We start from the raw sequence: 24,171 nt of genomic DNA, 5'->3' as shown, positions 1-24,171 counted from the left end.
TTCTACCACACTTTTTCCTTCCACTCAACTTTCCATTAATATGCTTGGATACAGCACTCTGTGAACAGCCAGGTTCTTTAGCAATGACCTTTTGTGACTTGCCCTCCGGAGGGTGTCAATGACTGTCTTCTGGACAACTGTCACCTTTACAGGTGTTTTTAGTTAGCTGATTAGAGTGTGACATTGTGAGGTTTATTTACTAAAGCTAGAGAGGGCATAATTCTGCAAAGTAACCAATCCGCTTCTAACCTCAGCTTGTTTAATTAAGCTTTAGCAATAAAACCTGGAAGCTGATTGGTTTCTCTGCAGAATTGTGACTAATGTTGCCCTTTCTAGCTTTAGTAAATAAACCCTAGGGGTCTACAATATTGAACTTTTTCACAATATTCTAATTTTCTGGGAATACTGAATTTTGGGTTTTCACTAGCTGTAAGCCATAATCGTCAAAATGAAAAGAAAGAAATGCTTGAAATATATCACTGTGTGTAATGAATCCATATAAGATGAGTTTCAGTGTATGTATGTATGTATATAAATATATATATAATATATATAATATCTATCTCATAGTAGGCGAGGTTGAAAAAAGACACAAGTCCATCAAGTCCAACCTATGTCTCCTGTCTCCTGTTTCTATTTCAGGCAATTTTCCAAGAACTTGGTTGCTCACACTGGTTTTTCTTTTTTTCAGGACACTCAGCGGAGAGTACTCTCTTAACATCCACGGCGTATTTATACGATCTCTCACTGCACTGGGTACAGATCAGCAAATAGCCAAATGGCTGCCACTTGCCAACAACTACCAAATCTTGGGAACCTACGCTCAGACTGAGCTGGGACATGGTATGTTACTACAGATTGATTACTTGTCTAATGTTTTATCATAATAATTCTGTATTTTTCTCTGTGGAAAAATATCTAGCACTTTTATCATCATCTGTAGTCATTTGTAAGATCTAAATCTGACCATACACAGAGAGAGCTTGGCTAGCACCCCTCCTCCACTCAACATGTACATCTGTTGTGCAGTACATAAAAGAGTGTTACCATAATCCTCGTTGCAGACTATAAGAGTAGAGCATTGTTGCTGGTTAAAAAATTCCAAGCACGGTATATTTTTACGTAGTTACATGTAACTTTATATATTCTAAACTAGGGGTCTCCAAACTGTGGCCCGGGGGCCAGATGCGGCCCTTTGCTTGCTTTTATGCGGCCCTTGGGGGAATGTTTCATCCACTGATACTAACAATGGGACATAATTTCCCCCCCCACTCACACCAATGAAGGGACACAATTTCTCCCAATTACACCAAAGAAGGGGCACTATTCCCCCCAATGATACCAACGATGGGGCACATTTTCTCCCAATGACACTAATAATGAGGCCCAATGACACCAATGATGGGGCACAATTCCTCCCAATGACACCAACAATGGGGAACAATTTCTTCCAATGACACCAATAATGGGGTCCAATGACACCAATGATAGGGGACAAATCCTCCAAGTGATTCCAACAATGGGGCACAATTCCTCCCAGTGTGGGGCACAATTTCCCCCATTGACACGAATGATGGGGCACAATTCCTCCCAATGACACCAACAATGGGGAACAATTTGTTCCAATGACACCACTAATGGGGTCCAATGACACCAATGATAGGGGACCATTCCTTCAAGTGATTCCAACAATGGGGCACAATTCCTCCCACTGCCACTAATGATGGGGCACAATTTCTCCCAATGACACCAATGATAGGGCACAGTTACTCCCACTGAGACAAACAATGGGGCATTATTTTTCTCTCAATGATGTCGGGATGTTTTCTATTCCCAATGGCCACAGCCCGGCCCCCCTAAAATCTGAAAGACAGTAAACTGGCCCTTTTTTGGAGTTTGGAGACCCCTGTTCTATACCATACCTGGCCGATGCCCCTGGAAACTGAAAGTCAGTGAAGTAAACACCACTACTCCAGTGATCTCCACTTACTTCCAGTTCCAGTGTTGGGTGGCTGGCCTCATGCATTGTGAAAACATAAGGTTGGCCGCTTGGCACAGTCGCCATTCATAGAATGCTTTGCCTTTTCTAAATGATTGCAAAACCTTCTCTGACCAGAAAAAGCGGAGAGCTGGGGTGGTGACAACAAGCTGAACCAATGTAACTATGTAAAAATATACAATGCCTAGAATTCTACTTTAAAGTGGTATCAAATTCTAAAAAGGGAAAAATAAAGAAAGAGAGGAAAAAAAAATGGCCCCACAAGTGGTAAATGCCATAATGTGCACCCCATACTAGCACATTATGACAGACTTACCTGTCATGTGGAGCCCTGTCACTGCTGCACGTGTCTCCATCTTCATCCGGTCTTCCTTCTGCTCTCCAGTTGTTTAAATGGCCGGGCTGCGATGATGTCACGATTGTAGCACAGTGCCCTGAATGCAGAGCGCATTGCTCATGCATTGGTGATGTAATCGGCTCCCAACAATGTCAATATCTCCTTTTAGGAGATATTTACTGTACCTAATAGGAAAGCCTTAACATAAGCTTACCTGTAGGTACTAGTCAAAAATCTCTTTACTGCCTTTTTAATTTTCTGCTTTTCCACTCTTTAGTAAGCAGCAATATACATAATTAAATTTAAAGCTACCACCGTATACCTTCATATGCCGATCTTACAAGGTCCCACTGACATTTGTCTTCTATACATAATGATATTATCATACACACATATTTTGGGTAGCATATATCCCGTAAAGGGCCTGCTGATTTGGACCCAAGGTTCTTTTACCAGTAGATGCTGTAGCAGCCGGACATAGTCTAGGCCACTCTTCAATGGTCCGCTTTAAGATGACATATTTTTAGGACAAAAAAAGTGTTACTATAGACAAAAAGTATTCCTTTTATAAAAAAAGAAAAAAAGTCTAAAGTCCACAACTGGTAAAATAAAAGATATTTGCATGCCATTGCCTCCACCACAATCCAAAAAATAAGGGGTTTTCTTCCCATTCTAACATAATAAGCAGTGACCAGCAAACCCATCTCTTTATGTCTTTGTTTGAAATAAATGGTTCTAAAATATTAGTATCTGTGCTGTACACCAGCGGATGCACAGTTGGCCCAAGGATTGAGAGACAAGAGCAGACTGCTGATCTCTTTGCAATGGCCATGACAGGTGGACTTGTACAGTCAGGTACAGAGATTTTGGCAGCTGGCGATTTAAAATGCTGTTTTGTTTTCGTAAACAAATCTTTCAACCTTTTTGATTTTTCTGCCCTGTAAAAAAAAACGAAAAAACTTGACAGCTATTAACCACTTCAGCCCTGGAAGATTTTACCCCCTTCCTGACCAGAGCACTTTCTACAATTTGGCACTGCATCGCTTTAACTGACAATTGCGCGTTCATGCAACACTGTACCCAAAGGAAATCTGCATCCTTTTTTTCACACAAATAGAGCTTTTCTTTTGGTGGTTTTTGATCACCTCTGCGGTTTTAATTTTTTGTGCTATAAACAAAAAAAGAGCAACAATTTTGAAAAAAAAAAAAAAAACAGTACTTTTTGCTATAATAAATATCCCCCATTTTTCTTTTTTTAAAAACAAATTTCTTCATAAGTTTAGGCCGATATGTATTCTTCTACATATTTTTGGTAACAAAAAAATTGCAATAAGCGTATATTGATTGATTTGCGCAAAAGTTATAGCATCTACAAACTATGGGAAAGATTTATGGCATTTTTTTTTTTTTTTTTTTTACTAGCAATGGTGGTGATCTGCGATTTTTAGCGGTACTACGACATTGCGGCGGACAGATCGGACACTTTTGACACATTTTTGGGACCAATGACATTTATACAGTGATCAGTGCTATAAATATGCTCTGATTACTGTATAAATGTCACTGGCAGGAAAGGGGTTAACACTAGGGGGAGATCAAGTGGTTAAATGTGTGTTCTAACTGTATGGGGATTGGACTGACTAGGTAAGGAGACATATCGCTGTTCTTACTTAGTAGGAACAAACGATTTGTCTCCTCTGCCCTGACAGTACAGGGATTTGTGTGTTTACACACACAAATCCCCGTGCTGGCTCTCGTGCACACGATCGCACATGGCCGGCGGCGATCGTGACCGTGCGCATCGGGTGCCCCGATGTGCAGCGGGCAAGTGCACACCCTCTGGCAGCCCTTAAAGGGAACCCCATACCCGTATGGAGCTTCGCGCAGGAGTGCCATTCTGCCTCCCCGTAAAACGACGTGAGCCGGTCAGGAACCGGTTAATGTAGAACTAAACCCATCAATTTTAACAGCTTAAAAAGACAGTTACATTCCTGAAATGTGTTGGGAATGTAACTCTCACACCATCCAATGGCTGGTGTCATAACTGATCACATGTGCAGCATCATGGCAATTGAAGACCAACAGAGGCCAAGATGGCAGCTTCCTTGGCTGAAAACAATAGGAGGGTTTACTTCCACTTTAAGGTTAATATACAGGTCTCAATAGCATTTTTAGTGGCTAAGGTTGAATAAACATGTAAATAGTGGTCAAGCATAAGTGTGTTAAAAGCCAAAGATAAAGTTCATTCACCTAGCTTGTTAATCTGTTTCAGGCACTTATCTTCGAGGTTTAGAAACAACTGCCACCTTTGATCCCACAACCCAGGAATTTATTATTGACACTCCAACTATTACAGCAACAAAATGGTGGCCAGGAGAGTGTAAGTATACGCTTTATACTGTGTTGCTGCTTGTGGTGACTTCTGAGAATGAAGGTTCTTGCAGAGCTACAAGATCCTGAGTAAAATATGCAAATTTAGGGCTGATTCACATGGGCAGAAAAAAATGCTGCATTTTTAGATGTGTACAACAAATAGTCTGGTACACCTCTAAATACAGCACTATAGGAATCAATGAGCTCATACACACAGCTGCGACTGCATATGAAAATGTGCGTCGCATTTAGTCAAACACAAAAAAAAGTAGGACACATATGCAGATTTTACATGCATAGATTTGTACTTTAGGTCCATATTTTGCACAGAATATTTCTTTCATGCACAAAATATACAGCTAAACACAGCACTTTGTTTTCTGCTGTGTGAATGAGCCTGTAGATGCAGCTGAATGGTTACTATAGGGCTTCATTTAGATGCACACAAAACTATATACTGTACACATCTAAGCGCAGAGTTTTTTTCTTCCTGTGAAAATGAACCATTACAGTTAACTAGCCTGCCTAGTGTCATAACTGATCATATGTGCAGCTCCAAGGCAACAGCAGATCAAACAGAAGCTAAGACGGCAGCTTTCTTGGCTGTAAAGGATTGGAGAGTTTCGTTCTGCGTTAATAATTCGCTCCTGAAAGGGAAAACAGGGGAGTGATTTATTATAAATAAAAATATTACTAGTATTAGTATCATTTAATTATTAGTATTAGTCTTAGTCAATGATTACTACAAGCTTTGTAGTAACTTGTGTAACAAGGATGACATAGACGTACAATCCAAAGCTGGTGCATATATGTTCTCCTATGCAATGTTACGTTATGTTTAAACAAATTATATTAAATATGTTACATTATGTAATGTTTTATTGTGTTCTATGACTTGCACAGTAGGAAAGACCAGCACTCACGCTCTTGTCCTGGCCCAATTACGTAGCAATGGAAAGAACTATGGCATGCATCCTTTCATTGTTCCCATCCGGAGTCTGAAGGACCACTCTCCACTCCCAGGTAACAATTCACTTCACATTCAAAGTCACTATGGGGTCCATTGAAAAAAAAAAAAAAACATTGGGGTGGAGGACTCTACCAAACTAGTGCTTTAAAGAGGAAATAAACTCCCCTGGTGTTTTTGTACCTATAGGTAAGTCTGTAATAAGTCTTACCTATAAATATCTCCTTAACTTGCACCGTTTAGGAGACATTTACTGTATACTGTGCCGATTATGTCATCGGCGCATGCACTCTGAAGAAACGTCCACCTGTTTCTTCAGGGTCCGTGCCGTGCGGCTCCCGCATGCATGCGCGAGAGTGACGTAATTGCGGTTCCAGCCAATCACAGCGCCGGAGACATGGGGCAGGACCCGGGTTCCCAAACACTTTTTATGACAATAACTTGCATATAAGCCTTTAAAAAGAGCACTTTTGATTTTTCATGTTCGTGTCCCATAGACTTTAACGGTGTTCGCACAAATATTTTGCCTGTTTGCAAGTTCTGATGCGAACTGAAACTGGGGGGTGTTTGGCTCTTCCCTACTTTGCATATGTACAATTCAAGTATTTAGAAAGCTACTGCAGACATGTGCCTTCCCTTTATCTATACTAGCAGTTTTTTTTCTTTTTTTTTTTTTTATTCTTTTTTTCCTCCAGTGCATCCCAGAATAAACCAGAACAGTTTTTCTTTAACCACTTACAGACCGGAAGATTTGGCTGCCTAATGACCAGGTCATTTTTTGCGATGAGGCACTGCATCGTTTAACTGACAATTGCGTGGTCGTGCGACGCTGTACCCAAACAAAATTGACGTCCTTTTTTTCCCACAAATAGAGCTTTCTTTTGGTGGTATTTGATCACCCCTGCGGTTTTTATTTTTTGCGCTATAAACAAAAAAAGAGCGTCAATTTTGAAAAAAAACAATATTTTTTACTTTGTGCTATAATAAATATCCCAAAAATGTTTTTAAAAACAAATTTCTTCCTCAGTTTAGGCCAATATATATTCTTCTACATATTTTTGGTAAAAAAAAAAAAAAAATCCCAATAAGCGTATATTGAGATTGGTTTGCGCAAGCGTTATAGCGTCTACAAACTATGGGAAAGATTTATGGCATTTTTATTATTATTTTTTTTTTTTTTACTAGTAATGGCGATTTTTAGCGACATTGCGATGAACAGATCGGACACTTTTGACACATTTTTGGGACCATTGACATTTATACAGTGACCAGTGCTATAAAAATGCACTGTTTACTGTGTAAATGTCACTCGCAGGGAAGGGGTTAACACTAGGGGGCGATCAAGGGATTAAATGTGTGTTCCCTGGGTGTGTTCTAACTGTGGGGGGATAGGAGCACCTAGAAGACACATATCGCCCTTAAAGGTACAGACGTACCCGTACGGCGATTTGCGGGAACAAACCACTGTGCCAACGTATATCGTCGTGAGCCGGTCGGCAAGTGGTTAAATACATTTTATACACAAGGCTTGGTGTGAGCATCAGTACCCGGTTATCCTTGTCTAAGCACTGGATTTATATACTTGTTTTAATCAGACACCTGCAAGACTTTCAGGGGTTGAATTAATAAAGGCAAATAGGCTGTTGCATTGGAATTTTCTGTTCACTTAATAAATGAGGTGAAGCTCTGTTGACTTTCATCATACAATCATGCACAAGCAACATACTTTTTTTTCTTTCTTTCCTTACATGTGATTTAGGTATTCTCTGCAAAGTGAATTTTCACCACATTCAATAAGCCCTGAGGGAAATTTCCTTGCAAGGTGTAGTTCCCTTGCAAAGTGAACAGCCTATTTGCCTATAGTAGATCATCCCACAGTCTACAACTGTCTGTTTTTAAGTGTAGGTTTGAATTGGGTGACTTGAGCACCACAGATAATCCTTATTTCACTTTAATCAATAAGGCTCTCTCTGCTATATTTGAAAATATATATATATGAAGCCCAAATATTCAGCCATTGCCCCTTCCTTTCAGGAATAACCGTTGGTGACATTGGGCCCAAAATGGCCTTTCAACAGGTTGACAATGGATACCTCATGATGAGAAACATTCGTATTCCAAAGGAAAACATGCTAAGCAGATTCTCTGAGGTACTGGAAGTGTTAGTAGTTTTATTTGTAGCAATCAAAACTGTTGCCAATAGGGCCTCCGAACTTTACTCCATTTAAATGGTTACACTGTAGGGCCAAATGTTTATAGTTGTCTGACCATCTACATACTGCATATGTCCAAAAGTTTTCACACTCCTCCAAATTGAGTTAAGGTGTTTCCACTGAAGGGTATTGTTAATGCCAAGACATCTTGGACACTACTATTTCCTATCATCCCTGCAAATCGAATCCCTCAATGCACCCTTTACAGAGGAGGAACTGCTAGGAGTAATCAAATCCTTAAAATGCTCGGTAACTCCAGGCCCAGATGGGTTTACTGCTAGTTACTACAAGCACTACTCCTCCATCTTAATTCCACGCTTAACCGCTATGTTCAATAAAATTCTCAAAGGAGAACATTTCCCTACTGAAATGACCTTGGCCAACATGTCCCTTCTTCCTAAACCCCTTAAAGACCACTCACTCCCACAAAACTACAGACCGATATCGATTATTAACAATTATCTAAAAATGTTTAGTTGAGCTCTGGCTGATAGACTGGCTAACATTGTCGAGACCCTAACCTCTTCTGACCAATCAGTATTCATTCCAAATAGACTGATTACTGACAATATCAGTTTGACTCTGAATATTCTCCAAGATGCTAATCTATACAAAAAACAACTCCTTCTACTAAGCCTGGACATTAATAAGGCTTTTGATAGCATACTCTGGCTTTACTTATTCTCAGTCTTACAACATATGGGCTTCAAAGACGAATTTCTAATGGGTGTACAAGCACTGTACCACCACCCTAAAACTAGAATGAAACTGCCGGGATGCAACTCTGGGTTTTTCACACTGGGCAGGGACACTCGTCAGGGATGCCCCCTGTTGCCTTTATTGTTTGCCCTAGCCTTGGAATCCCTAGCAACCGCTATTAAACAACACCCGGACGTTTCCGGATATCTGATGGCATCCTCCCACTTTAAACTCTGTATGTATGCGGATGATGTTATGCTTTTTTTGATCCAACCCCAAATCTCTCTACCCAATTTATTCACCATATTATCTAAATTTGCCTCCATCTCTGGACTTACAGTAAATGTGACGAACTCTACTGCATTCCCTATTAATTTACCCTCTGCTCAGTGTGAAACACTCCAGGGATCCTTTCCATTCCAATGGTCAACTGACAAAATCCCCTATCTTGGCATCTATATAACACCACAATGGTCTTCAATCTGCGCTGCAAACTATCCAGCATGTGTGTCCCGACTTTGAGGCCTGCTTAAAATCTGGAGCTTCTACCGCGTTTCGTTTTTGGGGATATCTAACTCCCTTGTCACATTAGCTGATCGCCAACTTGGAGATACATTCGCCTTGTTTGATCTCCTCCACACGCAAAAACAAATCCTACTTAGAGAACACTATCACTTTATACAAATAAGACATGTTTATATCTCCCACTTTACTACTACCCCATCCTCCCTACCTACATCCTTTGAACAGATGCCGTGACTCTCCCAGAGGCAAGGGCCTTATATCAGTTCTCTACAAAAGAGTGTTGGCCTCAGGTTTCTCCGGTGAACCTCCATATAAACACAAATGGGAAATTGACTGCGATGAATAGTCCTCCCCAGAAGATTGGGACACAATGCTGGATAACTTACGCAAAGCTACAAAATCCTTGGCAGTTAGAGAAACGGCCTATAAGGTACTGACTAGATGGTATTATACTCCTTCCAGACTCCAAGCTATATTCCCTGGAACATCTGGACTATGCTTCAGGGGCGGCCAGCTTCCAGGCTCCTTTAACCACATATTTTAGGATTGTGGGCTACTCTCTCCAGTGTGGAGGAAAGGGACTGCTGTCGCTTCTGCTGAATCTGGCACTCCCCTACAGCTCACGATCTCAATGTGTCTGCTTGGAGCATCAATCCCAAGTATCTTCCGTAAGGAAGAATGTCTTATACACACTATCTGCATTGCTCTCCATTGGAAGCCCCCCGCAGTACCCCTATCCTCCATTCTGCACAGAATAGATACGGTTATGATAATGGAAATGATTTTGTATACCCTGCAAGATAGAATGCACCTGTTCGAACGCAGATGGGCTGCGTGGAAAACCCACAGGCATATTTTCTACCACCAGACTGACCTCCACTCCAGGGTACCAGACCTTGCATGAGCAATACTTTCAGGTAGACCTCCTCCCTATGTCTTTATATCTTTGTTAAGTTCAGATAATTATGGATCAGCATTTTTTTACAGTTTTCCTGTATGCTTTGGAATTGTTGTTCTTTATTTTGGTTATCATAGATGTCCTCTTGACATGAACTTTATGTTGTATACTGCCATGTGATTGTATAATCCATATGTCTCAATGAAAATCGTTTGTAAAAAAAAAAAAAAAACTTTTTTGGCATCCCATATGTTCAAAGTTAACTACGCACTGCTGGCCCTACTCTTTATGTTGAGATGCAAACAGCAGCAAAGACACAATAGCAGGAAGAAGCAGCATAATGAGCCAATCAGGTGTGCTACAGTACAAAGAACATGTTGGGTAGAGGAGTGCAGACTGACCGAGATGAGCTCCTCAGTCTGCTGCTTCTCCTTTTTTTTGTCTAGTCAACTGGTGGGGGTGGGAGACCTGTAAGTGAAAAAGCAGCAGAGAAAGATCAGGTTCATCCCCTGTTAGTTGTGCTGTGTAAATCTCAGGGCTAAATAAATAAAATTTTTTTTTTGGCAGGTAAAACTGCTGCCATATATTTGTTTATCATTGTACTAGACTGTGTACCTGGAGTTCAGGTTTAAAATTTAGTATAACACTGATAGGCCATACTGTTTGAATCTCTCTATGACAGGTTCTGCCCGATGGCTCCTATGTGAAACGTGGGTCAGAAAAGATAAATTATTTCACCATGATTGCGGTACGGGTTGCAATGATCGGTGGTGAGGTTGTGGAAACCCTGATGAAGGCATGTACTATCTCGGTGAGGTACTCCGCAGTCAGACGTCAATCAGAGATGAAACCCGGGTATGTACATTACCATGCTGCTTACAGGGACTATATTAAAGAGGAACCCCACTGAGCAATGTGTGTACAGTGAGTGTTACCCTAGGATGGGAAGTGTATTACTGGTTAGACCCCCTGGTAAAAATAATGGGGGGGGGGGCTTAAAAAGGGAAACCAATGCAGCCACCACATCTAAGGACTGGTAAGCTGCAATATATAAACATTTTTGTTCTTGTGCATAAATATACTTTAAGGTCAAGTACATTTTTATGGTACGGCTATGATTGGAGGTCAGAAGGTGTGGGGGTTTACTTTATTTTTCCATGTGTATTCCTTAACTGTGGGGGTTCTTGTGCCAACCAAGCTCTTCAAAGTAGAAGGAAATAATACAGCCAATAATTCAGTTGACATGGTTTGTGGTTTAATGTTCCCAAATGTTTAAAGGTTTTTTTTATCTTAATGCATTCTTCTGTGTGCAGCAGCCCCTTAATACTTACTTGAGCCCCATCTCTGTCCAGCGATGTCCACAAGTATCTCGGCCGTCCGGGACTCTCTCTCCTAATTGGCTGAGACACAGCAAGGGTGCTATTGGCTCCCGCTGCTGTCAATCAAAGTCGGTTAGCCAGTCAGGTCAGGAGAGAGAGGGGGCGGGGCCGAACCACAGCTCTATGTCTGAATGGACACACAGAGCTGAGACTCGGCTCTGGTGCCCCCATAGCAAGCTGCTTGCTGTGGGGGCACTCAACAAGAGGTAGGGGCCAGGAGAGCCAAAGAGGGACCTAAGAAGAGAAGGATCCGGGCTGCTATGTGCAAAACCATTACACAGAGCAGGTAAGTATAACATGTCTGTTATTTTTATACAAACAAAAACAAGACTTTACAATCACTTTAATCAACTTAGGATTTTTTTATTTAATTTATAGAGCCCAAGAAGCTAAAATCCTTGATTACCAAACCCAGCAACAAAAGCTGTTCCCTCTCCTGGCAACTTGTTACTCCATTCATTTTATGGCCAGACAGATGACTGCATTTTACAATGAGGCCTTCAAAGAGATTAGAGTGGAGAATTTCAACTCTTTAGCGGAGGTAATTATATGATTGTTCCATTCTTAAACATTGCCATTCACATGGCAGCCAGACACAGATTATGGACAGAAACAAATTGCAGAGAATGTTTATCACTAAATTCAATTATGTACTCTTCATACACAACATCCCAAAGCTACACCTTGGCACATGAATGGATAGGCACACCTGGCAGCAGCTTTGTGATCTCAGCACAACAGATAATCACAACAGAAACTACCCAAATGACCCTGATAAAAAGTTTACACACCCCAGTTCTTAATACCGTGTATTGCCCCCTTTAACATCAATGACAGCTTGAAGCCTTTTGTGGTATTTATGGATGAGGCTCTTTATCTTCTCAGGTGGTAAAGCTGCCCATTCCTCTTGGCAAAAAGCCTCCAGTGACAGTTCGACTTGGCCTTGTGTTTTGGATCATTGTCATGTTGAAATGTCCAAGTATGTCCCATGCCCAGCTTCCTGGCTGATGAATGCAAATGTTCCTCCAGTATTTTTTGATAAGATACTACATTCATCTTGCCATCAGTTTTGACCAAATTTCCTGTGCCTTTGTAGCTCACACATCCCCAAAACATCAGCGATCCACCTCCGTGTTTCAGAGTAGCTATGGTGGACCTTTTATCAATTCCTTGGATATCAATGGAAACAAACATAATTAATTCCACATTAACGTCTATTGCATGCAATACCGCATGTGGCCAGAGGTGGGAGGGTGCCGGAGAGCCTCGGAAATACCCGGGGACAGCTCGGCTGAACTCAGAAAGCCTCGAAAACACTTGGGAACTGAGTATTTCCAAGTATTTCCAAACGGCTCTGAACCGTTCGGAATGTCTCGCACCTCTGGCCAAATTCGGTACTGCACACCACATTAGCTTGAATTCTGCTCGTGTTGCGAAACAACACTCGCAAACCAAGTCATCATTTTTTTTAAAAAGTTGCTCGTCTTTCAAAACGCTTGTTAACCGGATTACTCGTTAACCAAGAATCCACTGTACTTATAAACCAGGAAACCTTTTTATTTAAATTACCATGGTATATTAGTTCTTTATATAAATTCTAATGATATATTTGCTTTGGGATGAGTGACAGATGAATGGCCTGTGCTTTGCATTTTGCTTACAACATGCACATGATAAATAAACCATCTTGGGTTCTTTTGCTCCAGCTCCACGCTATCGCTTCCGGCCTAAAAGGTTTTGCTACAGAGACTTGCTCCAATGGTGTGGAGGTGTGCCGCAAAGCCTGCGGGGGTCACGGTTACTCTCTGTTCAGCGGATTACCATCACTTTACACCAGGGTTGTTGCTTCATGTACTTATGAAGGGGAAAACACCGTCCTACACCTACAAGCTGCAAGGTAATGCTATTTAATAGAAAACGAATACTGCATTAAAGATTTTGAATATTTTTTAAAGAAGAATAAGCCCAAACTGTAAGTGAACTTAAAGCTGAATTCCAGTAGAGTAATAAAAAAAATTCAGTAAATGCAAGCATATATTTATATAAAATATCATATACAGTAATTTCTTTATAGTATAAATACCTAAGTTTGACCTAAAAAAATCCTCTGTGTAGCTGCACTCAGACAGGGAGAGGGAGGGTCAGGTGCCCTGCATTAACATATGCTGATTAGGAACATGCTGACCAGGAGAGAGCAGAAAGATGACCTCTTCAGTCTGTTGCTACTCATTCCCTGTACAGTCACAGGCTGAGGTCGGGTGGGTAAGCTAGTTGTATTGCATATCTGTGGCATAGAAAAATCAGGTCAGCAGGATGGTTGTGTAACAGAGCTATGTAACACTCAGGACAGAAATACAAATCCTTTCTTATATAAAACTGCTCCCATATACACTCACTGGCCACTTTATTAGGTACACCTGTACACCATGTGATTACTAATCAGTCAATCACATGGCAGCAACTCAATGCATTTAGGCATCTAGACCTGGCGAAGACGACTTGCTGAAGTTCAAACCGAGCATCAGAATGGGGAAGAAAGGGGATTTAAGTGACTTTGAACGTTGCATGATTGTTGGTGCCAGACGGGCTGGTCTGAGTATTTAAGAAACAGCTTAACTACTGGGATTTTCACACACAACCATCTCTAGGATTTACAGACAATGGTCTGAAAAAGAGAAGGTATCCGGTGAGAGGCAGTTGTGTGGAGGAAAATGCCTTGTTAATGTCAGAGGCGAATGGGCAGAAGGTTTGAGATGATAGAAAGGCAAAAGTAACAAAAAAAAACTCTTGTTACAACCAAGGTATGCAGAATACCATCTCTGAATGCACAACACAACAAACCCTACAGCAGCAGAAGACCACACCGGGTGCCATTCCTGTCAGCTAAGAACAGGAAACTGAGGCTACAATTCACACAGGATCACCGATATTGGACAATAGAAGATTGGAAAAATGTTGCCCGATCTGAGTCTCGATTTCAGCTGCGACATTCAGATGGTCGGGTCAGAATTCGGCATAAACAACATGAAAGCATGGATCCATCCTGCCTTCAATGGTATCAATGGTTCAGGCTGGTAGTGATGGTGTGGGGGATATTTTCTTGGCACCCTTCGGGCCCCTTAGTACCAATTGAGCATCTTTTAAATGATTACCTGAGTATTGTTGCTGACCATGTCCAACCCTTTATGACTGCAGTGTACCCAGAGCCAATCCTGGGCGGGTGTACGGGGTGCACCGCGCCCCAGCGCTGCAATCTGCTGCAGAAGAGGGGTGCCGAAGCTGTCTGTGGCACTGACTTGAAGTTGACTGCACTGGTTGCTCACTTGCTAGAATCGCCGGCCGCCCAGCGTCTAGCTAGCAACCAGTGACGTCAGTCAGAGGCCGCGGCCGCCCCAGCATTCATAGCGCGCCGCCTCCGCGGCTAGTGAACAAGCTCCGCCCACCTCTGCCATGTTCTTCAGACAGCGTGGCTCAGAGGAAGCGCAGAGTTTCTGAAGAGAGCTGCCTTGCTGTGAGTGAGTAAGTCTAAGTAAGTTGTGCCCATTAAAAGCAGCCACTGTGCCCATCAAAGCTGCCACTGTGCCCATCAAACACAGCCACTGTGCCCATCAAACACAGCCACTGTGCCCATCAAAGCTGCCACTGTGCCCATTAAAGCTGCAACTGTGCCCATCAAACACAGCCACTGTGCCCATCAAACACAGCCACTGTGCTCATCAAATGCAGCCACTGTGCCCATCAAACGCAGCCACTGTGCCCATCAAATGCAGCCACTGTGCCCATCAAAAGCTGCCACTGTGCCCATCAAACTCTGCCACTGTGCCCATCAAAAGCTGCCACTGTGACCATCAAACACTGCCACTGTGCTCATCAAAAGCTGCCACTGTGCCCATCAAAAGCTGCCACTGTGCCCATCAAAAACTGCCACTGTCCCTATCAAACGCTGCCACTATCCACATCAAACGCTGCCACTGAGACCATCAAACACAGCCACTGTGCCCATTTCAGTAAAGGGGAGAGGTTAGTAAGATGACCACGCCCATGTGGGGGCGCCAGAAATATTTCTGCACCCAGGCGCCTGTGACCCTAGGATCGGCCCTGAGTGTACCCATCTTCTGATGGCTCCTTCCAGCAGGATAATGCACCATGTCACAAAGCTCAAATCATCTCACCACTGGTTTCTTGAACATGACAATGAGGTCACTGTACTCCAATGGCCTCCACAGTCACCAGATCTCAATCCAATAGAGCACCTTTGGGATGTGGTGGAATGGGAAATTAGCATCATGGATGTGCAGCCGACAAATCTGCAGCAACTACATGATGCTATCATGTCAGTATGGACCAAAATCCAACACCTTGATGAATCTATGCCACGAAGAATGAAGGCGGTTCTGAAGGCAAAAGGGGGTCCAACCAGGTACTAGCAAGGTGTACCTAATAATAAAGTGACCTGTGAGTGTATGTTGACTATTTTAGCTTTTTGCCGGGATTTCACCTTTTAAGAGTTTCATAAAATGTCATAAAATATTTAATTGCCATTTTTTTTAAACTTGCCCAACAATTTTAGACTACACATGGGATAGTTAAACACAGCTGAGCCACCTAGTATTATTGTATATATGTCAAAATTGTCCTATTGCCTTTAGCCCAGATCTCATCATTTCTAATGCCGCGTACACACGGTCTGAATTTCCGACAGAAAAAGTCCGATGGGAGCTTTTGGTTGGATATTCCGACCGTGTGTATGCCCCATCAGTCTTTTTCTGTTGGAATTTCCGACTAGATAGAGAACATGTTCTAAATTTTTCCATCGGAAATGCCGACGGAGGTTATCCCGTTGGCAAGTCCGACCGTGTGTACGCGGCATAGGAATCTCTGGAAACTTTATTAATCAACAAATGTTAAAAAATATTTTTAAACAGTTTGTAGTTTTACTGCTCATTTAACTACCATTTTTGTTTGTACTTGTTTAGGTTTTTGATTAAGTGTTTTGGTACTGCCCAATCAGGAAAGCCATTACCACGCACTACGTCTTATCTGTCTACCCCGCTCTCCAGTGGATGCCAAGCAAACACACACTTGGACTTCCTGAATCCGGATGTGTATATAAAGGCCTATGAAAGCAGGGCCTACAGGTCAGTAATTAGTATTACAGTGCCTTCCTCCTTTTTGTATGCAGAATTTAAAGCATATCTAGACCCAGGGCTTTTTTTCTGCCGGAACGCGGTGGAACGGAGTTCCGCTACCTCTGGCAGCCCTGTCCTCTCCATCCAGTCACTGAACACAGAAGGCGGTAGAGGGAGTTTTTGCACTACTCGCTTCCTCCACCGGCTTCTGTGTCCCATTGTCAGGACATGTGTATATGTCAGTCAGTGCCTGAGTCCCCACGCCGCAACCTCAGTTGGCTCCCGTCCCGCCCAGCCCTGCCCTGCCTCCCTGTCAGACATGTGTAGCTCAGAGCCGAGTGTAGTGTTCTGTAGTGTTCCTAGTGAACTGCACTGTGTTGGAAAAAAGCCTGCATGCTCTAAGCGGACCAATAATAGCTGCACTGCAAGCTATGGAGAGGAGGTGAGTGGACTGAAAACTATGGAGGGAAAGGGGGGCGAGTGGCATCTGCAGGGGAGGTGATAGCTGTGGACTGCAGTGGGGGTGAATTTGTGAAGAGGGGGGTGAAGTTGTTAGACCTGGAAAGGAGGAGAGGTTGTGCAAAGTGAGAGCTGAGTAGTGGGGAGGGGGGCAGGTGTGGTACGGTGGCAAGAGCTTGTAAGGGGGGGTTGGCAGGTTGTTTGAATGTGACAGGGAATGAAGAGGTGAAAGTTGGAGGGCTGAAGAGATGAAAGCTATGGATTGGGGTAATCTGTAGATGGGGGTGCAGTAATGAAATGTGAAAGGGGGTAGAGACAAGCTGTAGTTGTGGACTGGGAGTATAAGCTGTAGATGTGAGGCTGCAGAGTTGAGTTGTTGACAGGGGGGTACAAAGGTGAGTTGTGGGGGGTGCTACGATGACATGTGGACATGGTGCAGAATTGAGGAGGGACAGGGGAAAGAAGAGGTGTGTTGCAGACAGAGGGAAGAAGTGGTGAGTAGCGAATGGGGGGAAGAAGTGGTGAGCTGCAGACAGGGGGAGAGAAGTGGTGAACTGCAGACAGGGGGAAGAAGCGGTGAGCTGCAGACAGGGGGAGAGAAGTGGTGAACTGCAGACAGGGGGAAGAAGTGGTGAGCTGCAGACAAGGGGAAAGAAGTGGTGAGATGCAGACAGGGGGAGAGAAGTGGTGAACTGCAGACAGGGGGAAGAAGTGGTGAGCTGCAGACAGGGGGGAGAGAAGCGGTGAGCTGCAGACAGGGGGGAGAGAAGCGGTGAGCTGCAGACAGGGGGGAGAGAAGCGGTGAGCTGCAGACAGGGGGGAGAGAAGCGGTGAGCTGCAGACAGGGGGGAGAGAAGCGGTGAGCTGCAGACAGGGGGGAGAGAAGTGGTGAGCTGCGGACTGATGGAAGAAGTGGTTAGCTGTGGATTGAGAGAAAAAAAGGTGAGCTACGGGGGGAGGAAGAGGTGAGCTGTGGACCAAGGGAAGAAGAGGTGAGCTACGGGGGGAAGAAGAGGCGAGCCGTGGACAGGAAGGAAGAAGAGGTGAGCTGTGGACTGAGGGAAGAAGAGGTGAGCTACAGGGGGTAGAAGAGGCGAGCCGTGGACAGGAAGGAAGAAGAGGTGAGCTGTGGACAGAGCAGAAGAAGAGGTGAGCTACGGGTGGGGGGAAGAGGTGAACCGTGGACAGGAGGGAAGAAGAGGTGAGCTACGGGGGAAAGAAAAGGTGAGCTGTGGACTGAGGGAAGAAGAGGTGAGCCGTGGACAGGAGGGAAGAAGAGGTGAGCTACGGGGGGAAAGAAGAGGTGAGCTGTGGACTGAGGGAAGAAGAGGTGAGACGTGGACAGGAGGGAAGAAGAGGTGAGCTGTGGACAGGGGAAAGAAAAGGTGAGCTGTGGACAGGGGAAAAAAGAAGTGAGCTGTGTATAGGGGAAAGAAGAAGTGAGCTGTGTATAGGGGAAAGAAGAAGTGAGCTGTGTATAGGGGAAAGAAGAGGTGAGCTGTGTATAGGGGAAAGAAGAGGTGAGCTGTGTATAGGGGGAAGAAGAGGTGAGCTGTGGACAGGAGAAAGAGGTGAGCTGTGGACAGGGTAAAAAAGAGGTGAGCTGTGGAAAGGGGGCATAGATCAGCTGTGGACAAGGTTTGCAGAGGTGAGGTTTGAATGGGGGGCACAGAGGTGAGCAATAGATGGTTATATTGGGGGAGATATGCAAGTACTGTCCGCTGATTTTTTTTTTTTTTTTCTGTGCCCTGTGATACACACACCTCATCGCTGCAGAGTACACTTTCCTGAGCCCTGTGTGTTATGCGCTCCTAAGTGCCACACTCTGTGCCTTTTGGGCCTACGCGCATTTGGTGCTGCTTTACTTCTCACCCCATTGAATGGCATGATTGGGGGTGGAGAGCTGGCTGGGGAGGGAGAGTTCCTGCACCTATTTTCTGAGAAAAAAAGCCCTGTCTAGACCAAGAACAAAAGTGTAACACAGTATACTGCAGCCTACTGATCCTTAGATGCGGTGGCTGCATTCGTTTTTCTTTTTTTTTGGACCTCTTTTCAATTATTTCCACCTTTTATGATCCTGCTGGCAAAACAATTCTGTCTTAGGGGGGACAACACTCATTAACCACACATGAACTATAGAGAAGCAGCCTGGGTACCCTGGAACAGGACTACAGAGCATCATCCCCTCTCCTCTTTTCCACTTCTCCATAACAGAGGAGGCATAGGTGTGCGCAGCCTAATGCATTAGGGTGTGCACCCTTAAGCTCAAACACACATGCATGTGTATGTATCTACATATATATGACCCCAGCACATTGATCTCCCTGCTGGCACAGTGAAAGAGAAAAGGATAAACACTTCTCTTATGGCAGAGCCAGTAAGAGGGAGATCTTTCCCATGTTCCTATTGCTACACAGAACGATAACACTAATGCGCATGGGGGGATTAGGGTGTGCCTGGGCACACCCGGCACACCCTGTGCGCACGCTTATGAGAGGAGGTGTTCTGTAAGCAACAGAAATAATTGGAAAAATTGCAACTGACAAGAAGAGTGCAGCTCAGGCAGGGAGCACAGGATGTTATCAGCTCAATGGATTTCTGTCAGGACGGACCAGTATTTTTTTTTTGCACATATTAAAAAAATCAAACAAAATACTTTCAACTTTATATTCAACAGCCCCAAATGGAGCAAATAGGAGAAGTTTATTGTATATGGATGAATACTGTATATGGATCAATGGATACTGTATATAGATCAATGGATACTGTATATGGATGAATGGATACTGTATATGGATGGATACTGTATATGGACTGATGGCTACAGTGGGGAAAATAATTATTTGATCCCCTGCAAGTCAGTCTACTTACAAAGAAATGAAGGGTCTATCATTTTTATCATAGGTGTATTTTAACACCTTTAGCCCCAGAAAGATTTGTCCCCTTAACCTCCCTGGCGGTATGATTATTTCAGATTTTAGGTGCTGAAAGCGGTACAATTGTTTTGCACAGAAATTTGGCGTTTTATATTGTAGGCCTGTAATTTTAGGAATAGTTCACTTAAATCTGTCCAAACAAGAGTCTAGTAGACATCCCGGGTATGATAAAGTTTGAAAAACGAAATAAAAAATTATAATATAATAAATAACTATAAATAATTAAAACACATAATAATATAATAATAATAAAAATTATATAATAATGTAATCAAATCAAAAACACTGAAATTTGCTCAGTTCCAGAATTTTAGCTTTTATTACTTTTAGTGTTTGATGACGGATCTCCCCACAAATCACTATCGCTCAATTCTGCAAGTGATTATAATTTATTATCGCTTTTTTCTAGCTGGTCTAAAACCACTTTTGATGTAAAGGGACAGTTTTGGTTGCTATGGACAATCTCCAGTTTCCAGGCAGAAAGAACAGTTTTATATATATAAAACTGCATGCAGGACACTGGGCAGACCACTAGGGACAAAGGGGATGTGCAGTTATTTGATACAGTACTGTAATCTGTAAGATTACAGTATGCTGTATCTATACTGTGTGTTTCACTTTTGAATTTACCGCCGAACTCCGTCCCCGTGCGTCGCAACGCTCGCAGGGAACGGAGCTCGGCACTGTGAATCGAGCGAGACACAGCGGCTCGCCGATCACAGCGGGGAGACATCGCAGGAACCAGGGGACAAGGTAAGTATGCTCTTCCTGGATCCTGCGATGCAAGCCCGAGTCTGGCTCGGGGATACCGCTTTTGGTATGTAAAATCCACCCCGAGCCAGACTCGGGAATACCGCCAGGGGGGTTAATGGCCAGGCCATTTTTGCGATACGGCACTGCGTTACTTTAACTGACAATTGCGCAGTCGTGCGACGCTGTACCGAAATAAAATTTTTTATTTTTTATTTTATTTATTTCAGGTACTTATATAGCGCCGTCAATTTACGCAGCACTTTACATATACATTGTACATTCACATCAGTCCCTACCCTCAAGGAGCTTACAATCTACGGTCCCTAACTCACATTCATACATACTAGGGACAATTTAGACAGGATCCAATTAACCTACCAGCATGTCTTTGGAGTGTGGGAGGAAACCGGAGTACCCGGAGGAAACCCACGCAGGCACAGGGAGAACATGCAAACTCCAGGCAGGTAGTGTCGTGGGTGGGATTCGAACTAGCGACCCTTCTTACTGCTAGGCGAAAGTGCTACCCACTACACCACTGGAAATAAAATTGATGTCCTTTTTTCCCCACAAATAGAGCTTTCTTTTGGTGGTATTTGCTCATCTCCAGTCTATTGTTTGCGCTTCAACCACATAACTTCACCCTGTGGCCACTAGGAGCATGCGCGTGCCCGTTGCTCGTCTCTGGAGCCAATACGAGTGCCCGGCGGTCGCGATCACTGCCGGGCTCCCGCGATCGCTGGTGACACACCGAGAATCGGGATCTGTGTGTGTAAAGACACAGTTTCCGGTTCTCTGAGGGGAGAAGGGACTGATTGTCTGTTTATACAAAGTATGAACAGCGATCTGTCATCTCCCCTAGACAGTCCCCTCACCCCTTCAGTTAGAACACAGAGAGGGAACACAATTAACCCCTTGATCGCCCCCTAGTGTTAACCCCTTCCCTGCCAGTGACATTTTTACAGTAATCAGTAAATTTTTATAGCACTGATCGCTGTATAAATGCCAATGGTCCCAAAAATGTGTCAAAAGTGTTCGATGTGTCTGCCATAATGTCGCAGTCCCGATAAAAATCGCAGATCGCCGCCATTACTAGTAAAAAAAAAAATAATAATAAAAATGCTATAAATCTATCCCCTATTTTGTAGACACTATAACTTTTGTGCAAACCAATCAATATACACTTATTGCAATTTTTATTACCAAAAATATGTAGAAGAATACATATCGGCCTAAGCTGAGAAAAAATTAGCTTTTTTTAAAAAAAAATGGGGATATTTATTATAGCAAAAAGTACAAAATATTTTGTTTTTTTTTCAAAATTGTCGCTCTTTTTTGTGTATAGCGCAAAAAATAAAAACTGCAGAGATGATCAAATACCACCAAAAGAAAGCTGTATTTGTGGGGAAAAAAAGGACATCAATTTTGTTTGGGTACAGCATTGCACGACCGCAATTGTCAGTTAAAGTGATGCAGTGGCGAATCGCAAAAAATGGCCTGGTCATTCAGCAGCCAAATCTTCCGGGGCTGAAGCGGTTAAACACATCCAATAAAAAATGTAAAAAAACAAATGTATTCATCAGTTTAGGCCAATATGTATTCTTCTACATAATTTTGTTTTGTGCAAAAATTATAGCGTCTACAAAATAGGGGATAGATTTATGGCATTTATTTTATTTTATTTTTTTTTACTAGTAATGGCGGTGATCAGCAATTTTTAGCAGGACAGGTATCAAACTGTAATGAGTGTTGTACCACAGAATTTTAGGTAAATCAAATTTTAACACGAGTGACGAGTTGTTAGTTAATTCAAAGTGAATCATCTTGAAACCCAATTAGTTACAATGTGTATGCACATCACTGTTGCTGTTTGTGTTGGCAGTTTGGATGAGCATTGCTAATCTATAATTATAACAATGTATTATATAATAATGTGTATTAATAATAATGTCACATTTTTTTCCTTTTCCAGGCTTATCGCAGCTGCAGCAGGTAAACTGCACCGTTTAGTACAGTCTGGAACTGAGCAATATGTGGCATGGAACAGCACATCCGTAGAGCTTGTGAAGGCTTCAATAGTTAGTATCTACGATCTTGGCTTATCCATCTTATGCAAGACGTCAACACACAATAGGCTCCAATAGGTTGAATTTACAAAGCTAACACACCACACAGCGGGTACAGCGGGTAAAATAAGTATTGAACATGTCACCATTTTTTGGGAAAATATGTCTCTGAAGGTGCTATTGACATGACATTTTCACCACATGTTAGTAACAACCCATTCAATCCATATATACAAAGACATACATACATACATACATACACATACATACAAATGACAGCTTCAAGACGCCTCCTGTATGGAGAAACTAGTCGTATGCATTGCTCAGGTGTGATTTTGGCCCATTCTTCCACACAAACAGTCTTCAAATCTTGAAGGTTCTGTGGGCCTCTTCTATGAACTCTGATCTTTAGTTCTTTTCATAGATTTTCTATTGGATTCAAGTCAGACGATAGTACCTTTTTTATATATATATATATATTTTATATATTTATGTATATTTACCTAGAATGTTGATTTTTTTTCTCCAGAAACATGCTTGTAATCCAAAGCACTTGTATATCAAAGCAAATTTCCCCATAAGAAAGAATGCAAACTCAAATGATTTGTTCCACAACCATTTATTCATAGGTCCTTCAGTTTATAGTCCATATAACAAGATTATAGCAATGTGACCAGGTTGTGTAACCATAAAATGTCCATCCACAAATGGAAGCCTCCACAAGGGGATTAGAAGCAAAATCTAGTGGGAGCTACAGAGTATAAAAGAGAAGAGGCGCCTCTAATGCCACATACACACGACCAGTTTAACCGTTGTAATAAACTCCGGTGGTTTCTCCGACGTAACTCTGACGGAATTCCATTCAAGCGGTCTTGCCTACACACAGTCAACCCAAAGTCCGTCCGTCCAGAACGCGGTGACGTACAACACTTATGACGTGACTAGAAAAAGGAAGTTCAATAGCCAGTAGCCAATAGCTTCCGTCTCGTACTTGCTTCAGAGCATGCGTCGTTTTTGGTCCATCGGACCAGCATACAGACGATCGGTTTTCCCGATAGGAATTGGGTCCGTCGGAAAGATTTAGAACATGTTCTATTTCTAGGTCCGTCAGATTTAAAAAAAAAAAAAAAAGTGATGAGGCCTACACACGATCGGTATATACGACGAAAAGCTTCCGTCTGACTTTTTCTGTCGGACATTCCGCTCATGTGTACGCGGCAATAGTGTAAAAATATGGTTACATTTAATGAAGGTACAACATTTAGCAACTCACATGGTTGATGATTAAAACAGGTACATCTAAGTATGCAGACATCTGGGGTAAAGCTGTCCACATAGATCATCCTTCGCACTGCCGGCTCTCACCACTGTCAGTCTGCAATCGTGACCGGGAAGACTACCCTGCAGTGGAGCGATCTGAAATCAAGGCTTGAACTGTTCA

The 24,171-nt window shown here is 42.8% G+C and overlaps 1 protein-coding gene across 2 annotated transcripts in view; it reads left to right on the top strand.

The window, feature by feature from the left end:
* Window positions 1–24,171, top strand: part of ACOX2 (acyl-CoA oxidase 2) — a 50,601-nt gene that overhangs the window by 8,522 nt on the left and 17,908 nt on the right. For both annotated transcript variants that reach the window (XM_073592127.1, XM_073592126.1), the window contains exons 4-12: window positions 692–843; window positions 4,609–4,716; window positions 5,613–5,732; window positions 7,711–7,826; window positions 10,694–10,866; window positions 11,769–11,931; window positions 13,097–13,287; window positions 16,367–16,528; window positions 22,637–22,742. In XM_073592127.1, the coding sequence (XP_073448228.1) occupies window positions 692–843; window positions 4,609–4,716; window positions 5,613–5,732; window positions 7,711–7,826; window positions 10,694–10,866; window positions 11,769–11,931; window positions 13,097–13,287; window positions 16,367–16,528; window positions 22,637–22,742 (1,291 nt within the window). The remainder of the gene's footprint in view (window positions 1–691; window positions 844–4,608; window positions 4,717–5,612; window positions 5,733–7,710; window positions 7,827–10,693; window positions 10,867–11,768; window positions 11,932–13,096; window positions 13,288–16,366; window positions 16,529–22,636; window positions 22,743–24,171) is intronic.

Source organism: Aquarana catesbeiana, linkage group LG07 (genome assembly GCF_042186555.1).
Source record: "Aquarana catesbeiana isolate 2022-GZ linkage group LG07, ASM4218655v1, whole genome shotgun sequence".
NCBI classification, from domain to species: domain Eukaryota; kingdom Metazoa; phylum Chordata; class Amphibia; order Anura; family Ranidae; genus Aquarana; species Aquarana catesbeiana.
This window is presented reverse-complemented; position numbering and strand designations above follow the sequence as displayed.